This window comes from Equus przewalskii, chromosome 3, assembly GCF_037783145.1.
Source record: "Equus przewalskii isolate Varuska chromosome 3, EquPr2, whole genome shotgun sequence".
NCBI classification, from domain to species: Eukaryota; Metazoa; Chordata; class Mammalia; order Perissodactyla; family Equidae; genus Equus; species Equus przewalskii.
The window spans coordinates 31,599,335-31,615,083 of record NC_091833.1 but is presented as its reverse complement, the minus strand read 5'-3'; the positions used below and the strand labels follow the sequence as shown (position 1 = coordinate 31,615,083).

The following is a 15,749-nucleotide window of genomic DNA, read 5'->3' as shown; positions in this document are numbered from 1 at the left end:
AAGTCAGTGGCATTTAGTGTGTTCATAATGTTGTGCAACCACCACCTCTGTCTAGTTCCAAAACATTTTTAACATCATCCCCAAAAGGAGATGGTGATGCTTTTAAGAATGCCAGCTTTGGAGTGAACAGGACCTTCTAGCTGTGCGACTTTGGGCAAATATTGTAATTTTCAGCCTCTGTTTTCTCATCTTTAAAATGGAAATAATATTGGTCATTTTACATGATTTTTTAAAAAACAGATTTGTTGAAGTATAATTTACATACCACAAAATTAATTCCACCTATGTGTACAATTCAATGACCTCGTAAATCTACAGAGTTCTGCAACCATCATCACAATCTAATTTTAGAGCATTTCTATCATTTCTTGTTTCTGTCTCCAGCCCCTGGAAACAATAATCTGCTTTCTGTCTCTGTGGATTTGCCTTTCTGGACATTTCATATGAATGAAATCATATGGTCTGTGGTCTTTCCTGTCTGGCATCTTTCACTCAGCACGATGTTTTCAAGGTTCACCCGTGTTGTAGTATGTATTAGTGCAGCATTCCTTTTCATGGCCGAATAATATTCCATTGTACGGATGGACTGTGTGTTGTTTATCCGTCATCTGTCAGACACTGGGTTGTTTCCGCTTTTTGGCTGTCGTGAATAATGCTGCTGTGAACATTTGTGTACGAGTGTTTGTGCGGCTGTGTGCTTTCATGTCTCTTGAGTGGATTCTAGGAGTAGAATTGCTGGGTCCCGGGAAAGGGTTTTAAGAATTAAGTTTGCCGATGTGTGGCAGTGTCCGGTACCCATAGGTGCTTCATAAATGGTGGTCATTGTTTATATTATTTCCTTGTGGACTTTTTTTTGATGTGGATGATTTTCTGGCCTTCAGACTTGTTATTCGTATTTTGGTAAATTTTTCTATATTCTTATCTGTTGCCGTCCTGAAATTTCCCTTATTTATTGAAGTCTTATGATCCATGGAAATTAAAACAGTTGTTTACCCTTCGTGGCTCAGGGCTATCTGATAAGCCAGATCAGCTGCTTCACTCATTCATGCCACCAGCTTTTACTGAGCGCCTCATGTCTGCCAGGCCTGTGGGGTTTTATGGCTGAAATCTGCGCACCCCAAGAGGAGACGGTGACTGCTTCCATTTTGTTAATCACTATAGCCCCATCACGTGGCATGGTGTTTGTTGAATGAATGCAAGCAAACCCCCCCCCCCCCAAGTAACTGAGTATGGCTGGAAAGCCCCTCTTGTGTGTTCCGTGCCCAGGTCGATCCCTCAGACCTGGGACCGGAAGCTCTGTATCGTTACAACCAGGGGGGCCTGAAGCTAGCTTGTACCCGCTTAGGAGAGCCAGCCAGGTATCTCTTCCCAGCTCCAGCCAGTCATTGTGGGACTACTTATACCATGGAAACAGGCAAAAGCTACAAAGCTTCTCCCCTTTTTCTCTTTTTTTCCGAGAACCTGGTGTTAAACATTTACCAGCACACTAGCCTCTTTCCAATCTCATCTCCTATTATTCTCCTGACAAGCTGGTTTTTCACAGATGAGGAAACTGAGGCACAGAGAGTTGAAGGAACTTGCCCAAGGTAACACAGCCAAAAAAAGACAGAGCCAGAAATCAAACGCACATCTGACCTTGACCGTCTCTATGGTTTTGGGACTACGCAGTACCCGGACTTCACCCATTTTCTCATCTCTAGTCGTGCTTTTTTCTTTTCTTTTTTTTTTTTTTTGCCAAACCACTCTGCCACAGAATTCTCGTTTTGATCATTTCTTAGTGTTTTAGGTGCCAAGACTTCCTGGCGGGTTGCCTGAGCAACGCTTGGATCCTGTTCCTTCTTCACGGGAACTCTGTGTTTTATTTTGTTCTTGCAGAATTTCGCTAAAGAGTTTGTGATCAGCGATCGGAAGGAGCTGGAGGAAGATTTCATCAAGAGCGAGCTGAAGAAGGCGGGGGGAGCCAACTACGACGCCCAGACGGAGTAACCCCAGCCCCACCCCCGCCCCTTGCTGAAGTCATCTGCCTGCTCCCCTGGGGAGGGGACCACGGCCTCTGCTCCCAGCCCGCCAGCCCGCCAGGGAGAGGAGACGCAATGAGAGGCAACGCCCGCTACCCTGCCCGCACCCGCTCCCCTTCCCTGCTTCCCTCCCTGGCCCTGTTACCACGTCCTGTCTCACGACGCTCATGGAACATCTTTCTTTCATCCTTTTTTTCTTTCTTCCCCCTCTTTCTCGTACTCAAGAAAAATCATTTTGATGCCAGGGGTACGCGCCTCATCAGATCTGAGGCTCCTCCCGTGGTGACCCCTTTCCCTGGCATTTCTCTGACGCGTACCTAGCCCATCGTGGCCTCATGCTGCTTCTGGAACCTGGACCAGTGCTGCCATCTTGGTTTTCCATGGCGTGCCCGCCTGCTGACCGCGGAGGGGGCAGCTGCCCAGGGGCTGCGCCCGTCGCCTTCATGAGCACACACGTTCATCCCATTCCTCGGGCTCAGACCTCCCAGAATGTGCCCCCTCGCCCCTCGCCCCACCCCATTCAGAGTTGCCTAAGCTACGTGGCCAACAGAGACGGTGCTCGGTGGGGAGACCGCCGGCCTGACTCAGACCCAGAGAGGAGAGAAAATTCGCCTTAACAGTTGCCTGGCAGTGGCTTTGCCACCTGGTCTGAAACGGCTCGTTCGTTCCCACCCTCGTCATGGAAATCTCACTGTGGCCCGGAGTGGGACAAAGGTCTGAGTCCAGATTGGACGAGAGACTCTTTCAGGGTTAACTTCAGGGGCTCCCCAAGCGACAAGGACGCGAGGGAGAGAGGCAAGGGGTGCAGGATGGGATTTAGGGAGAACTGGGAGCAGCTTCCTCACTTTGAGGACAGTTCTCTGCCGCCAGCGAGGACCCTGGCCGTGTGCGGAGCGGCAGCCGCGCCCTCCTGGGACCAGAGCATCTGCGGGTCTCATCCTAGGTCTGCGCCACGCATTCAAAAGGATTTTTTTTTTTCTCAAAGAAAGATGAGATTGGCTTGGTTCTTCATGAGCACATTTTATATTGTTTTGTTCTTTTTTTCCTGGCTCATTTCATTTGGGGGGAGGAGGTCTGTGCTGTATTGGGGTTGCAACGAACATCTGCACTCAAACAGTTTACAGAAATAAATGTTGTTTTGTTTTTCAAAAAACAAGTTTGTCGGCTTTGTGTTATAAAGCTTCTTTCTGTACTGTAAGAACAAAGGCAATTGTCGTGTTCAGATTTAATAGGCATTTACAGAGCTCCTGGGGGCGAGGCACATTGATATTCAGGAGTTTGTTTAATTTTTAACGACAACCTTAAGAAATAGGTGCTGTCTGCGTCCCCATTTTGTGGAAACTGAGGCTCAGAGAGACCAAGTGATTCACCTGAGGCCACCCAGCTAGAAGGTGGCAGAGCCGGGATTCGAACCCAGGTCTCCTGGTGTCTCTGGCACTGCAGTCTTAGGGGAGCAGAGAGGCCCTGGATTTGAGAGAGTGACATGACAGCAGGATTGCGGCATCTCCCCAGTCACCAGAACCCCCCACTCTGTCTTTTCAGGAAAAGCTGAGAGAAGGCGCCCTCCTCTGCTGGGCCCTGACACCCTCTCTGAGGTTGTCCTAGAGCTTAAAAATGACTTCCAGCATGCCAGGCCCTGTGGGAACTCAGAAGCCGGTCAGAGGAGCTTCAGAGCCAGAGACAGCCGGGTTTGGAGGAGCTGAGTGTGGAGTGTGGGGCGGACGAGGCATGGGGAGAGGGCAGAAACCCAATGAGAGCAGGAAAGACACTGCGAGGTGTGGGCAAGGCCACGGTCACACTGCTCCATGCCGGCCACGTCTGGGTTCTAATACCTGCTCCTCTGTGCACAGCTGTGTGGCTTTAGGCAAGTTAGTTAACCTCTCTGGGCCTCAGTTGCCTCATCTGCAAAACGGGCCACAGTCTTACCTACTGCCATAGGTGGGAAGGCTTAAGGAGCAGGGAGGATTGTGTGGGTGTCCGGTAGGGGCTCGGGTCTCATTGCATCAGGCCTGCCACTAGATCTTGTGAGCTCCGCGTGCCCCAGTTTTTTCCTGCACCTAAAGCAGCGGGAGGCAAGCTAGGTCTCTGGCTTCCCGGCTTACGGGATTTTAGCTCCAGTTAGAGAACTTGGGACAGGTGCAGACAAGGATAAGCCCTCTCTGGAAGGAGAGCCAGGCTCTATGAGAGAATTACAAGGGCACTGGGCCCGGTCAGGGGCACCAAGGAGGGCTTCCCTGAGGAGGCAACACCTGAGCTCAGAACTGAAGGAGAGGAGTGAAGCGTGCAAAGGGGACGGAAGACAAAGGCTCCCTGGGGATGTTGCCTGAGGGAAAGCGCAAAGAGGGTGGAGCTGGGTTTGTGTGTCAAGGAGCTTGATTTTTATCGAAAGCTGCAGCTCAGGCCTCTGCTGGGATTTCGGAGGGCAGCTGGCCGATGACAAGGGCTTCAAGGGCGGAGAGAGGCCTCTCCTTTATCCTCTCTTTATCCCCCGGAACTAGCACCCAGTAGGCGTCTGGAATGTTGCCTGGAGCTGGCTGCACCTGCCCCCGTCTCTGCCCGAGGCCAGGACGCCCTGATCTGGCCTGCATCAGGGCCTGGCAGGGGCTGGGGTGGAGCCCGGGACCCGAGCCTCTTGCTTAGACACGCTCCGGAGCACTTCACACGCTGGGCATCAACCGCTGCTCCACGTTACCCCACATCGAATGGTGCCAAGCCACCCCCGTTCCGTGCTGCCGCAGATCTTGTCGGGCAGAGTTCAGGAAGGGCTCAGCTGGGCGATCCTCGCTAGCTGGGGTCCCTCACTGGGTGGTGGGCACATCGACTGGGCTGGACGGCCGAGCTGCCCTCTCAAGTGACCGGAAGCGGATGCTGGCGGTCGTCTGGGAGCTCGGCTGGCGATGGATGGGAGCGCCCTGCGTGGCGGGCTCGGGGTTGTTGACTCCTTGTCTGGCGGCTGGCTTCCTCCCCAGCGAGCGTCCCAGGGACGAGAGGAAGCTGCCTGGCCTTTTCCGACCAAGCTTCAGGAGTCCCACGGCAGCATTTCCGATGGACTCTGCTGGGAAAGTAGTCCTAAGACCCCTAAATTCAAGAAAGGGGATGTCGACCCCACCTCTCCCTGGGAGCAGGGTCAAGACATTTGTGACCTTCTTTTCAAAGGACTGCACCTGCTGGGACGGGACACTGTGCGAGGTGGGGGTGGGGGTGGGCGGAGGCCATGGGCAAAACAAGACATAATTGTGGTGGGAATTCCTAGTCCTCCCAGAGGTGGCTGGTCCTTGCTGATGGGCCCCTGAGGGAGCTGGTTCTCAGCCCTGCCCAGCCCCCCAGGAGCGGTTCCTCTCCAGGGCTCTGAGCTGGAGGGGGCCAGCCCAGGGTGCCGCCCCATCCCCTGCTGGGGTGCCCTCCTCACAGTCTCCCTGCTCCTTGCTGTTCCCTGTTCTCAGTGAGTCACAGAAGAGGGGAGAAAACAAGAGCTAAAAACCAAGTCAGCTACGAGATGACTCATCTCGGGACAGGAGGCCGCTCTGCGCTCAGATGAGTCAGGTCTGAGGTGACCAGCCAGGTGGTCTGGGCCAGTCCCTCCTCACTCTGAGCCTCAGTTCCCCCCTCCATCAACCAGGGTCAGGATCACAGCCCTCACCCGTCTTAGTGCGCCAGGCTGCGATTGCAAACACCACAGGCTGGGTGGCTGGTGAACAGCAGAAATTTCTTTCTTATAGTTCTGGAGGCTGGAAGTCCAAGCTCAGGGTGCCGGCAGGGCCCGGTGAACGCCCTCTCCCGGCTGCAGACTTCCTGCCGTGTCCTCACACGGAAGGGGCAGGGAGCTCTGCGGGGTCTCCTTCACCAGGGCACCAACCCCATCCTCCAGGCTCCGCCCTCACGACCTCAGCACCTCCCGATGAGCCCACCTCCTAATACCACGCGCATGGGGACTAGGATTCCAACAGGGGCGTCTGGGGGACATTAACGTTCAGACACATTGTCACCTCGTGCATTTACAGGAGGAATAAACGAGATGAGGCGCACCGCTGGTCACAAGGTCACCTGTTGCTGCTATGACGGCCACTCTGTATAGTCCTGGGAGACCGTCCTTGGTCTGGGGAAGGGCTGGGCCCTCAGCTGCTCTGGCTTAACACCAAGGCAGTGATAGAGCGTCTAGAACCTTCTACCCCTGCTTGTCGGCGCCACCACTCGTGGGCCCACCATTATAGCTCTGGGTCGGGCAGACGTCCCATGGAGAACACAGACGCTTCTGGGATGAGTTTTGCCAGAGCCAACTGACGGCTGGATGAGGCTTGGGAGGGGCTCTCAGACCCCCTGGTGGGGAGAGGGGCTGGCACTGGGACCCAGCACCGTGTGAGGTGGAAGGGTTCAAATCCCAACTCCACCACTTACAGGCTGTGTGACCTCAGGTGGGACACTTGACCTCTCTGAGGAGTAGCCAGGCTAGGTCACATAGCCATGCCAAGTGAGTGGGGCGGGGATGTATCACCAAATATTTGTGAACAGAAATACAATCTGCCACACACACCTGGTAACTGGCTAAGCCAGGCAGTCCCAGGTACGAGGATCTTTTCATTAGCCCATGCTGTGGGGTCTGCCGCAGGAACGAATGAATGAGCCCGCAGGAACGAATGAATGAGTGAGCGCCAACATTCTGCCCAGTAGGAAGTGACTGCTTAGCCTCACCTGGGTCCTCTGCTGCCCGTTGGCCGGGACAAGGCCCCTTGGCAGGCGGCCCCTCGGGGTGTAGGCAGGCTGGAGCAGGAATTCGGGCCGTTGGGCTCCCATACGAAGAAAGAGGGACAGACACCAGGCAGCCAAACCCCACCATGGCCGTGGTGCCTTGACATGAGGGAGCCGTCACCACTGTTTCTCCAGCTGGAGACAAAACTGAAGGCGGCTCGAAGCGACCACGTGAGGCCTTGGTCGGGGCCTCTGGACACGTGGACTTCCCTCGAACACAGACCCGGGAGTTCGTCCAGTGGGGCAGCTGCCCAGATGCTCACGCTCCTTGTCTTGGTCAGAATGTGTTGTCAGCCTTAGAAACCTGGAGAAGGAGAAGTCACGCATTTGGCTGAAAGCCGCTCGCAAATCCGGCCGAACAACGAACGGGTTCCAGGTGACCGTCCACGAGGAAGCCGGGGAGACGGGCCGTGAAGTCCTGGGAGCGGACGCGGCCGTGTCCGGAATCTGAGGCCTCCTCCAAGGACTGCGCTTGGACGCAGGGAAAGGAGGTGACTGCCATCTCCCTGCTCCTCTGTGAGCGGGTTCGGGTCACGATGGCTCCCCCAAAACCTCAGGGGCGCTCCAGCCTCGGGGACTGAGGGCGACCAGGCTGCTGTGCTCGGGCGGCGGGATCCCACGGAGTGTCCAGTAGAGGAATGGCGTCTGTCTGTTCTCGCTCACGACTTGGAGGGGGAGTCCCGAGGGCACACGAAGCTGGACCGCGCCCTCGTGGGGGCAGCTCCCCGCGTCCTCCCAGAGCCTGACAGTCGGGGGCCCTTGACATCGCTCTTGTTTGAGTGAATTCTTAAGTCATGGAACTAAGAGAGAAACATATTTAGAACTTACTCTTTTTTCAACATTACTCTTTAATTCTGAGCCTTTTGTTGCCCATTGGAAAAGTTCATCCTAAATTTAGAAGAGAATTTCGCCCCAAATGGCAGCTGCACCGTCCCAGCCCCTCGCTAACCCCCCAGGAACACCTCTTTGCCCTGTGATCCATTTACGCTTCCCACCGGGGCTGGGGGCCCTGTGTGCCTCTCCGGCCGGGACTTGGTCCACTTCCCTCCTTGGACCCCTGATCTCCGTCCTTCCTTCCCTTTCCTGAAGACCCCGCTCCCTCCCTTGAGAGAAAGACTGGTCCCTGCCCCGACCTGCTTCTTCTAGAAGGTCCCCCCACACCCCGTGTAGTGGGCTGAATGGTGGTCCCCAAAAAGATACGTCCGTGCCCTGGAACCTGTGCCCGTGACCTTATTTGGAAATAGTCTCTGTAGGTGTAATTAAGTTAAGGATCTCCAGATGAGATCATCCTGGGTTTAGGGTGAGCCCAGAGCTAACGACAGGTGCCCCTTCTGAGAGACACAGAGGAGAGCCCGTGTGAAGGCAGAGGCAGCGATGGAGGGGTGCAGCTGCAAGCCTAGGAGCGCCCGGAGCCATGGACGCTGGAAGAGGCAGGAAGGACCCTCCCCAGAGCCCCAGCATCTGGAGGGAGCGAGGCCCTGCTGACTGTGATTTTGGACGGCGAGAGAATACGTTTCTGCTGTTCTAAGGCCCCAGTTTGTGGTCATTGGTTCCAGGAGCCCCAGGACACCCCCCTCTGTCATTTGCTTCTCTCTCTGCCACCCACTGGGAACCTCTCCAGAGCAGGGCCAGTGTCCCCATCGCCTCGCACAGAGCAGGTGCTCAGGGAACGATGGGTTAGGGGGCCCTGCCCTGCTCTCCAAGACGCACAAGGAACCCCGTGTGGTGCTGAACCAGGCAAAGGGGCTGGGGGCTCCTGGGCTTCCCCCACCTGGGAGCTGGCTCCCACCTCTGGCTCTGCCCCCATCCCGCCCCTGGAGGCAGGCTCGTATCTCGTGTACCTGTCCACCTGTCTGGCTCCTCCACCTCCGGAGGCTTGAAGTCATTACGCTGACTGCTCCTCCCTTTTAATTGTCTCTGGAGGAGGCTTAGGGACCGCAGGAAGGCTGCTTCCAAGGCTGGGGCAGGTGTGGGATCTCGGCTCCCTCTGGGTAGGACCAGGGGGACAGGTGTTGCCATGAGGCCAAGACCCACACCAGGGAGTCTGAGGCTCTGGGGACCACTCGGCCTGCGGGGCTTACAGATCCCCTTGAGCTGGGGGCACCTGCTGCCGTGGGAGCCTGGGGAGGGTCTGTTCTGTCTGCCCGTGCCGGGGACCTGCGCCGGGGAGCCCCTCTCCGCCCCTGGTTTGGGGAGCTTCCTGCCGCTGGGGGAAAGGGAGCAAAGAGGCCCCTTTGAACTGAGGGCGAACAGTCTGCCATGGGTGAGTCGCCGAGAACTAGAGCAGACATCCACATATTGCTCTTCGCACGTTGTCCCGTCCACAGCAGTTCCCGCGTCTGGTGTCGCGGCTGAGGACGTCCTAAGCCACGGGTGGCGCACAGAGGCAAGAGAAACTTCGATTCTTCCGATAAATCCCAAAGCATAAAGGTGGGTGTAAAAGGCACTTTGCAAAATGATAAAGGCACAGATTGCTAACACTGGAGCTAAATATTCAGACAAAATCACAGGACGTATTGGTCATGAATGTGTGCATGTGAGCAGAAACACATCAGATGCGTGAGAATGAGCCGTGAGCCCTGTAAGGGGGTGGGGTGGGGGGAGAAAGACAGCGTCCGAGTGGGACCCCAGCTGCGTGTGTTGGTCTCATTCATTTTTCTTTTTTAATTTAATTTTTTCTTTGAGGAAGATTAGCCCTGAGCTCACTACTGCCAATCCTCCTCTTTTCGCTGAGGAAGACTGGCCCTGAGCTAACATCCATGCCCATCTTCCTCTCCTTTATATGTGGGACGCCTACCACAGCATGGCTTGACAAGCAGTGCCATGTCCGCACCCGGGATCCGAACTGGTGAACCCTGGGCTGCTGAGAAGCAGAACATGCACACTTAACTGCTGAGCCACCAGGCTGGCCCCGGTCTCATTCATTTTTAAAAGAGTGGAAAGAAATAGACGCAATAAAATGGAAGCATCAGTGTAATGGGCATGTGGAATTTGTCAGGTTTTCTCCATTTTCCTGTCTGTTTGGTTAATATAGAATTTTAGAAAAATTTTAAAAACGAACAAGAATTCACACAGCGCGGCCAGCAGAGAGGCGTGTCAGTCTGCTCACCTGGGACAGGTGACGTGTCTGAACTGATGGAAGAGTCGAGATGAAGCTAAGAAAAGCGAGCGCTATCTTACGGAGGAACAGCCCAGAAGGGAACAGACGGACTGCTGCTCAACGGCGGGGTTCTCAGCGTGAAGATTGAAACAGCACGGAAATGGGGCCAGGGGCTGCTGAGAACCAGGTTGTTGGTGTGGAAGATCAAGAGGAAGAGTGTCTCCAGACGCCCCCGCATGCTCCTCCTGGCTTCCTCCCTCAGGACCAGGGGCGCCCACCGCCCAGGCCCCCACCTCCCGGGTCCCTGCACCCCGTCTCAGCAGCATTCCCAGAAGCCTTCCACCGGTGCTGGCTGCTTCTGGCTCTGCCCCGACTGTCGCCCCTGGACGGCAGGGCGTGTCTTCCTTGTCTGTCTGGCTCCTCCAGCTTCTGGCACAGTGCCCGGCACACAGTAGGAGCCCAATTAATGCTCACTTAATGGACACCACTAAATGGGCTTGCACCACGAGGAGGTGCTGTGCTCCTCCAAGGGTGTCGCCAGACGAACCTCCTGGCATATTTGCTGAAATGCCGATCCCCCCAGGGCCCCATCGCAGACCCAGGGAGTCGTGATCCTCAGGGATCGGCCCAGAATCTGCATTTTCAGCGAGTTTATCCAGCGATTCTTAGATGCTCGAATGAGAAGGCCGCTGCCGAGGGCAGAGCCTAAAGATGCTCTTCCCCAGTGGTTCTGAAGGGCTGGTCCAGGTCTGCGTCAGCATCGCCTGGGAACCTGGTGACAGGCAACTCCACAGCCCGGTCCCTGGCCTGCTGAGCCGCACGCAGGGGCTGGACAGGAGTCTGCGTTTAAACACGACCCCCAGGGGATATAGATGCAGGTGAGTTCCAGAACCACTGTTTTTGAGCACAGCCCCATTGTCCTCTCTTTTGGTAGAAAAGAAACTTTGATTCCATTTTAGAAGAAGTTTTAGAATAAACACATTTTTTCACTTTATAAGTATTACTTGCCATCATAAAAATGTTTAGAAAACAGCCGAAGAAGATAAAGATAAAAACGATCTAATACTCTGCCTCCCAGAGGGAACCACTGTCACCTTTGGGGGTGCAGTCTTCTAGACTTTTTCGTGCAGCATATGCATTTTTATTTTAAAAAATTGAGATTCTGCTCTGTTCGTGTTTTTGTAACCTGCTCTTTCCACTTATCAATATATGGTGAATGCCTTTTCGCACCAGTGACTGTTACCGTAGTCATTTTTTTGTAGCTTGTACTGGATGGTTGGGCAATTATTAATTTAGCTAAACCTCTATGGCTGGATATTTAGACTTGGAATTGGCAAGCTGGTGACCCACAAGCCAGATTTGGCCCCCTGATGTTGTTGGACTGCACGTATATAGCTGCACACTTTGCCAACGCACAACTGCAAGACAGCACTGTTCATTTGAGCTTGCTTGAGACTGCTGCCCCCAGAGTTGTGCAGTGCACAACCTGTACAGCAGTACTCAGAGGCCCCCATCCCAAATTTTGAATGGTTGCCAATGTTTAAAAGTGGAAAGATTTCACGTAAAAACCCAGATCTCAACTTTTCTTGACAAATCTGAATATCCAATAACACTAGGATTGCATTCCTGCAGAGCAACGGGGGCTGGGACTGAGATACGGGGTGGGGGGGGGCGCGCTCTCCAGTGAATCCCCCTGCAATCCTTTGACATGAACTCCTTCATGTTAACAGCATTTGAGTTGCCACCGTTGGATGACACTTTTAAATATTTGTTGAATGAAGGAGTCACTCTTCAAAGCTTAGAGACAGAAGATGCTTCCCTTATTTCATTGAAATGGCCCAGATGGGGAGTTGCTATGGCAACACTGGGACCGTAGTGTAGATTGCTTCAGGGATGATGACAGACGATGCTCCTAGAAGAAGCACCCCCCACCCCTCGGCGGCCCCCTGGGAGCCACTTCCAGCGTGGCTGTAGCTGCGATCATTGTCTGATAGGATCGCTTTTAGAGCTGACTGTTGGCCCTGAGAGGGTCACGGTTCCACCTGGCGCTGTGATCCCCGTGCCTCCCCGACAAACGATTCCTCCTATTGTGTACCTCCCCACGAATACCGCGTCTTGGAGCGAATGTCTGCCAGACCAACTGCCTTTCTGAAGCACAGATTCATTTTCTCATTGAAGAAGAAAATCAGAGGTGAACAGTGGTAGCCCCGTGCCATGCCCTGCCGAGGCAAATGGGCTCTAATCCTGGCTCTGCCGTTCACTTGCTGTGCAACCTTGGGCAAGTTACAAACCCCTCTGAGACTCAGTTTTATCAACTTTTAAGTAACAATAATAACAACAACAGTCCCCGTCTCATAAGGTTGTTGTAAAGTATCCGATGCGTGGTCGTGCGTGAAGCCCTCCATGCGCGGCTTGGCTGACACACAGAGTGGCCGCTAAGATTTTGATTATCAATAGCCATCAGGGTGCGAGCTTAGCGGGACTCAATCTGTGTAGCCACATTGAGGTTAAAACAGAGAAAGCTGACCCCCATTGCCAGGTTTAAGGACCAACTGGGTCATCCAAGGAACCCAGCCTGGGGCCACGTCAAGGCTGCTGGGACCGTGCACGTGCGGTTGGGCCCTGGAGCGGGTTCTGCGCTGGCTCCCAGGGCCCGTCTGTGTCCTCGACCTGCTGTGGCAGCGTCGCTCTCCTGGGTGAGGAGCCCTGGTACTCAGCCTTCACTGCTCCCTCCTTCTAACGCTGCCGAGGCTGAAGTCCTCCGACCCTCTCGGAGCTGGGGTTCCGGGTGCAAGTTTGGCGATGCCAGTCAGATGCGTTCACGAGCAATCTGGAAGGCAGGAGGAGGGGGAGCTGTCTCTCTGCAGTCTGTTTCCTCTTGGCAAGTGATGCTGGCGTCCAGTCTCCAGCTCTGTGGGGTCGATCGTGCAGGTGCAGGACAGCAGTGGGGGCTCTGACCCCTGACTGTGGCTCCGCGGGTGTGTTCTTGACCCAACAGGCCCCTCAGCCGCTTTCTGATTCTCCCTCCTCTGACTGTGGCATCTCCTCTGGTGGGTCAGTTCTGCAGCATCTCGGGCTCAGCCTGGAGCTGCTCTCCAGCCAGCCATCGGCTTTGTGGGCACCCAGTACCTTGTGCTGAATTGCTTTCGGCCAGAAATACTTAGAGTCGGTTCTCCTTTCTGTGTCGAGCCTGACTCACGCCACCTTCCTGGGTGCTCCATCCCTGCTGGCCGCCCGGCACGTGTGCCCGCCTTGAGCTTCCATCCCCGGCTGGGTCTGGCTCTCAGCCTGACTCAGACCTCAGGGGGTGCTGCTTACCTGCAGTGTAGACAACCCACTTCAGAGTGTGGCTCACCTGCGCGGAGGCACTGGGCCCCCTCCTGGAGAAGAACAGCGTACCGGGGGTGCTGTTCCAGGTTCGCACTACACTCCGAGTTCTGGGCTCTCGTTCAGCAGTGAGTGAGTTCAAGAGTCGCTGAGGAATATTTCAAAACTAACCGTGAGGGGTCTGGCTTGAAAATGACTCCCTGCCTCATTACATCAAAAGGCCTGTGGAGGCGGACAGTTTAATGTGCCTTAAAAATTCGGTGCTTAGTGACTAAGTCGTGAGCTTTTCCTTATTAATGTTTCATCTTTTTCAGCTACAAAAATAATAGATATCCAATGTAACTAATTCCAATAATACAGAAGTGTATAAAATAAAAAGAAAAGTCGGGAAGAATACAAACGAAACTATAAAGAGTGGGTACCTCAATCTGTGTTCTTCCAGACTTTTCTTTTCTTTGTGTGCGCACAAACACACACACACACACACGCATACAGGTGTGTATACATTAAAATGAAATTATTTCTAAGTGAAATTATATATGCACATAAAATGCACAGATGTATAGTTTTGCAATGTGCTACTTTCACTTAACGATGCATCAAGGAAAATGTTCCCCGTCAGTTCATGTAGATACATCTCATTTAAATTCTCTTTAGTTTTTGAGATCCTGGAAGTCTCACAGTTTACTGAACCAGGCCCTCACTCATGGGCACTGTGGCAGGCAGAATTCTATGATGACCCCCAGGGACCCACACCCTTGGAGAGCCCCTCCCCTTGAGTGTGGGAGGAAGATATGGACGTGATGGGGTGTCACTCCTGTGACTAGGAGATGTTATATGGCACTGTCGAATTAAGACACTGAGAAAGGGAGATTATCCTCTGTGGGCCTGACCTAATCAGGCGATCCCTTAAAAATCCCTTAAAGATTCAAAGCGTGAGAGGAGCGAAGGCCTGAGAGAGGCCCCCAGGCAGAGAGCGACTCCTGGCTGATGGTCCATAAGAAAGCAGGACTCGGTCACAGCGCCACAAGGAAATGAATTCCGTCACCACCCTGAACGAGCTTAGAAGAGGAGCCTGAGGTCCAGGTGGGACTGCAGCTTGCTGACGTCTTGATTCCGGCCTTGATGCCCTGAGCAGAGATGCCCGTGTGACATCATAAGGAGGGGCTTTGGAGGGGAGAGGGCTTGTTGTAAGTTGCCAAGTGGGTGGCAGTTTGTTTGGCAACAATAGAAAGGTGGTATTTAGCTTGTTTCCAGCTTTTGTTTGTTTTCCATTAACCTCTCTGTCTTGAACCTCTTTGCACACTCATCTTTAGTCTGAAAGATTTTTGGGTGAATCGTTTAAACAGCGACATGAGCAACCCAGCCGCCCTCCTGCAGCCCCGGGCTGACAGGCTCCATCCCGTCTCCCTGTGTCCTCGCCAACGCTGGATGTTATCTGCCTCTTTTTATTGTGGTGAAACACACAGAGCATAGCATCTACCCTTTTAACCATTTTAAAGTGAACCATTCAGTGGTGTTATGCGGCCATCACCACTCTCTAGTTCCAGAACTTTCCATCGCCACAAAAGGACACCTCATATCCAGAAGCAGTCTCTCCCTAAGCCTCCATCCCCCATCCCCCGGCAGCCACCAATCTGCTTTCTGTCCCTCATCGTTAATCTTTTCATTCTTGCCAATCGGATGTGCAAATAGGGGTGTTTATTTCAAGCTGCTCTTACAACGGGCTCCCGTGCCCTACTCCAGCTCACACGCGTGTGTATGAGTGCGGACTGACCCGCCCCGTGGCGAGGGGCTCAAGGCACAAACAAACGGGGCGTCTTTGCCCCTCCCCACCTGCCCGCGCTCCCCATCTCTGTCAGCCCCGTCTCCTCTCAGCCCCACCTCTCCAGCCCCAGGCCTCAGCTGTCTTCTCTCGCTTCCGTGTTCCAGGTCTGTTGATTCTAACTGGGGAAGCCACCTGTGCCTTGTCCTGCCCCCCGACATCCCCCAGGCTCGGGGCTGGCCTCCCAGAGGCCTCTCTGGGCAGGGTGCAGGGACGGGGCTGAGTGCGGAGGAGACGGCAGGGAGAGGTGGGGAGTGTGGCCAAGGGAAGGGTCGGTCCTTCCCAAAGAGGGCGGCTCTCACCTCACACTGTGGTGGCCGTGTTCCCAGGTCTTCTGATTTTCCAAAGAAGCCCCAGCTTTGGGTATTTATAGGAAAGCGATGGGCATCCCATTCAGAAAACACATTCTTGCTCTGAGCAACCTGGAGCAGGGGGCGGTGTGCAGGAGGGTGCGGTGTGCAGCAGAGAGCCATTTTGCCCCAGGGCCTGGCTCCTTTGCCAAAGAACAAGAGGTGTGGGGACAGCAGGTCCCAGCTTGCTGGAGGCTTCAAAAGCCCCAGACAGACACCCCCGGCTCTGCCTCCAGGCCCAGCGTACTCCTGCCAGGCCCTTTAAAGACTCTAGAACATTCTCTCCAGCTGCCTGTGTGACCGCGGCTCTCCCCTTAGTGCAGCAGAGCGTCTGGGAAAAAGCAAGCCTGTGTGTCACTTTCCTGGAGCATCTTGAGGTCCCC

General features: G+C 54.3%; 1 protein-coding gene and 1 long non-coding RNA gene across 2 annotated transcripts in view; one reads left to right on the top strand and one right to left on the bottom strand.

The window, feature by feature from the left end:
* The window catches only part of COTL1 (coactosin like F-actin binding protein 1), a 38,771-nt gene extending 35,600 nt beyond the window's left edge, over window positions 1–3,171 (top strand). The window contains exon 4 of the mRNA XM_070612410.1: window positions 1,876–3,171. Coding sequence (XP_070468511.1) covers window positions 1,876–1,986 — 111 coding nt within the window. The 3' untranslated portion in view covers window positions 1,987–3,171. The remainder of the gene's footprint in view (window positions 1–1,875) is intronic.
* Window positions 2,945–15,452, bottom strand: LOC139082231 (uncharacterized). The gene is made up of 2 exons (XR_011538033.1): window positions 15,319–15,452; window positions 2,945–7,564 (listed from the first exon to the last, which is right to left on the bottom strand). It is a non-coding gene; the product is annotated as an uncharacterized lncRNA (long non-coding RNA).
* Between the last annotated feature and the right edge of the window lie 297 nt (window positions 15,453–15,749).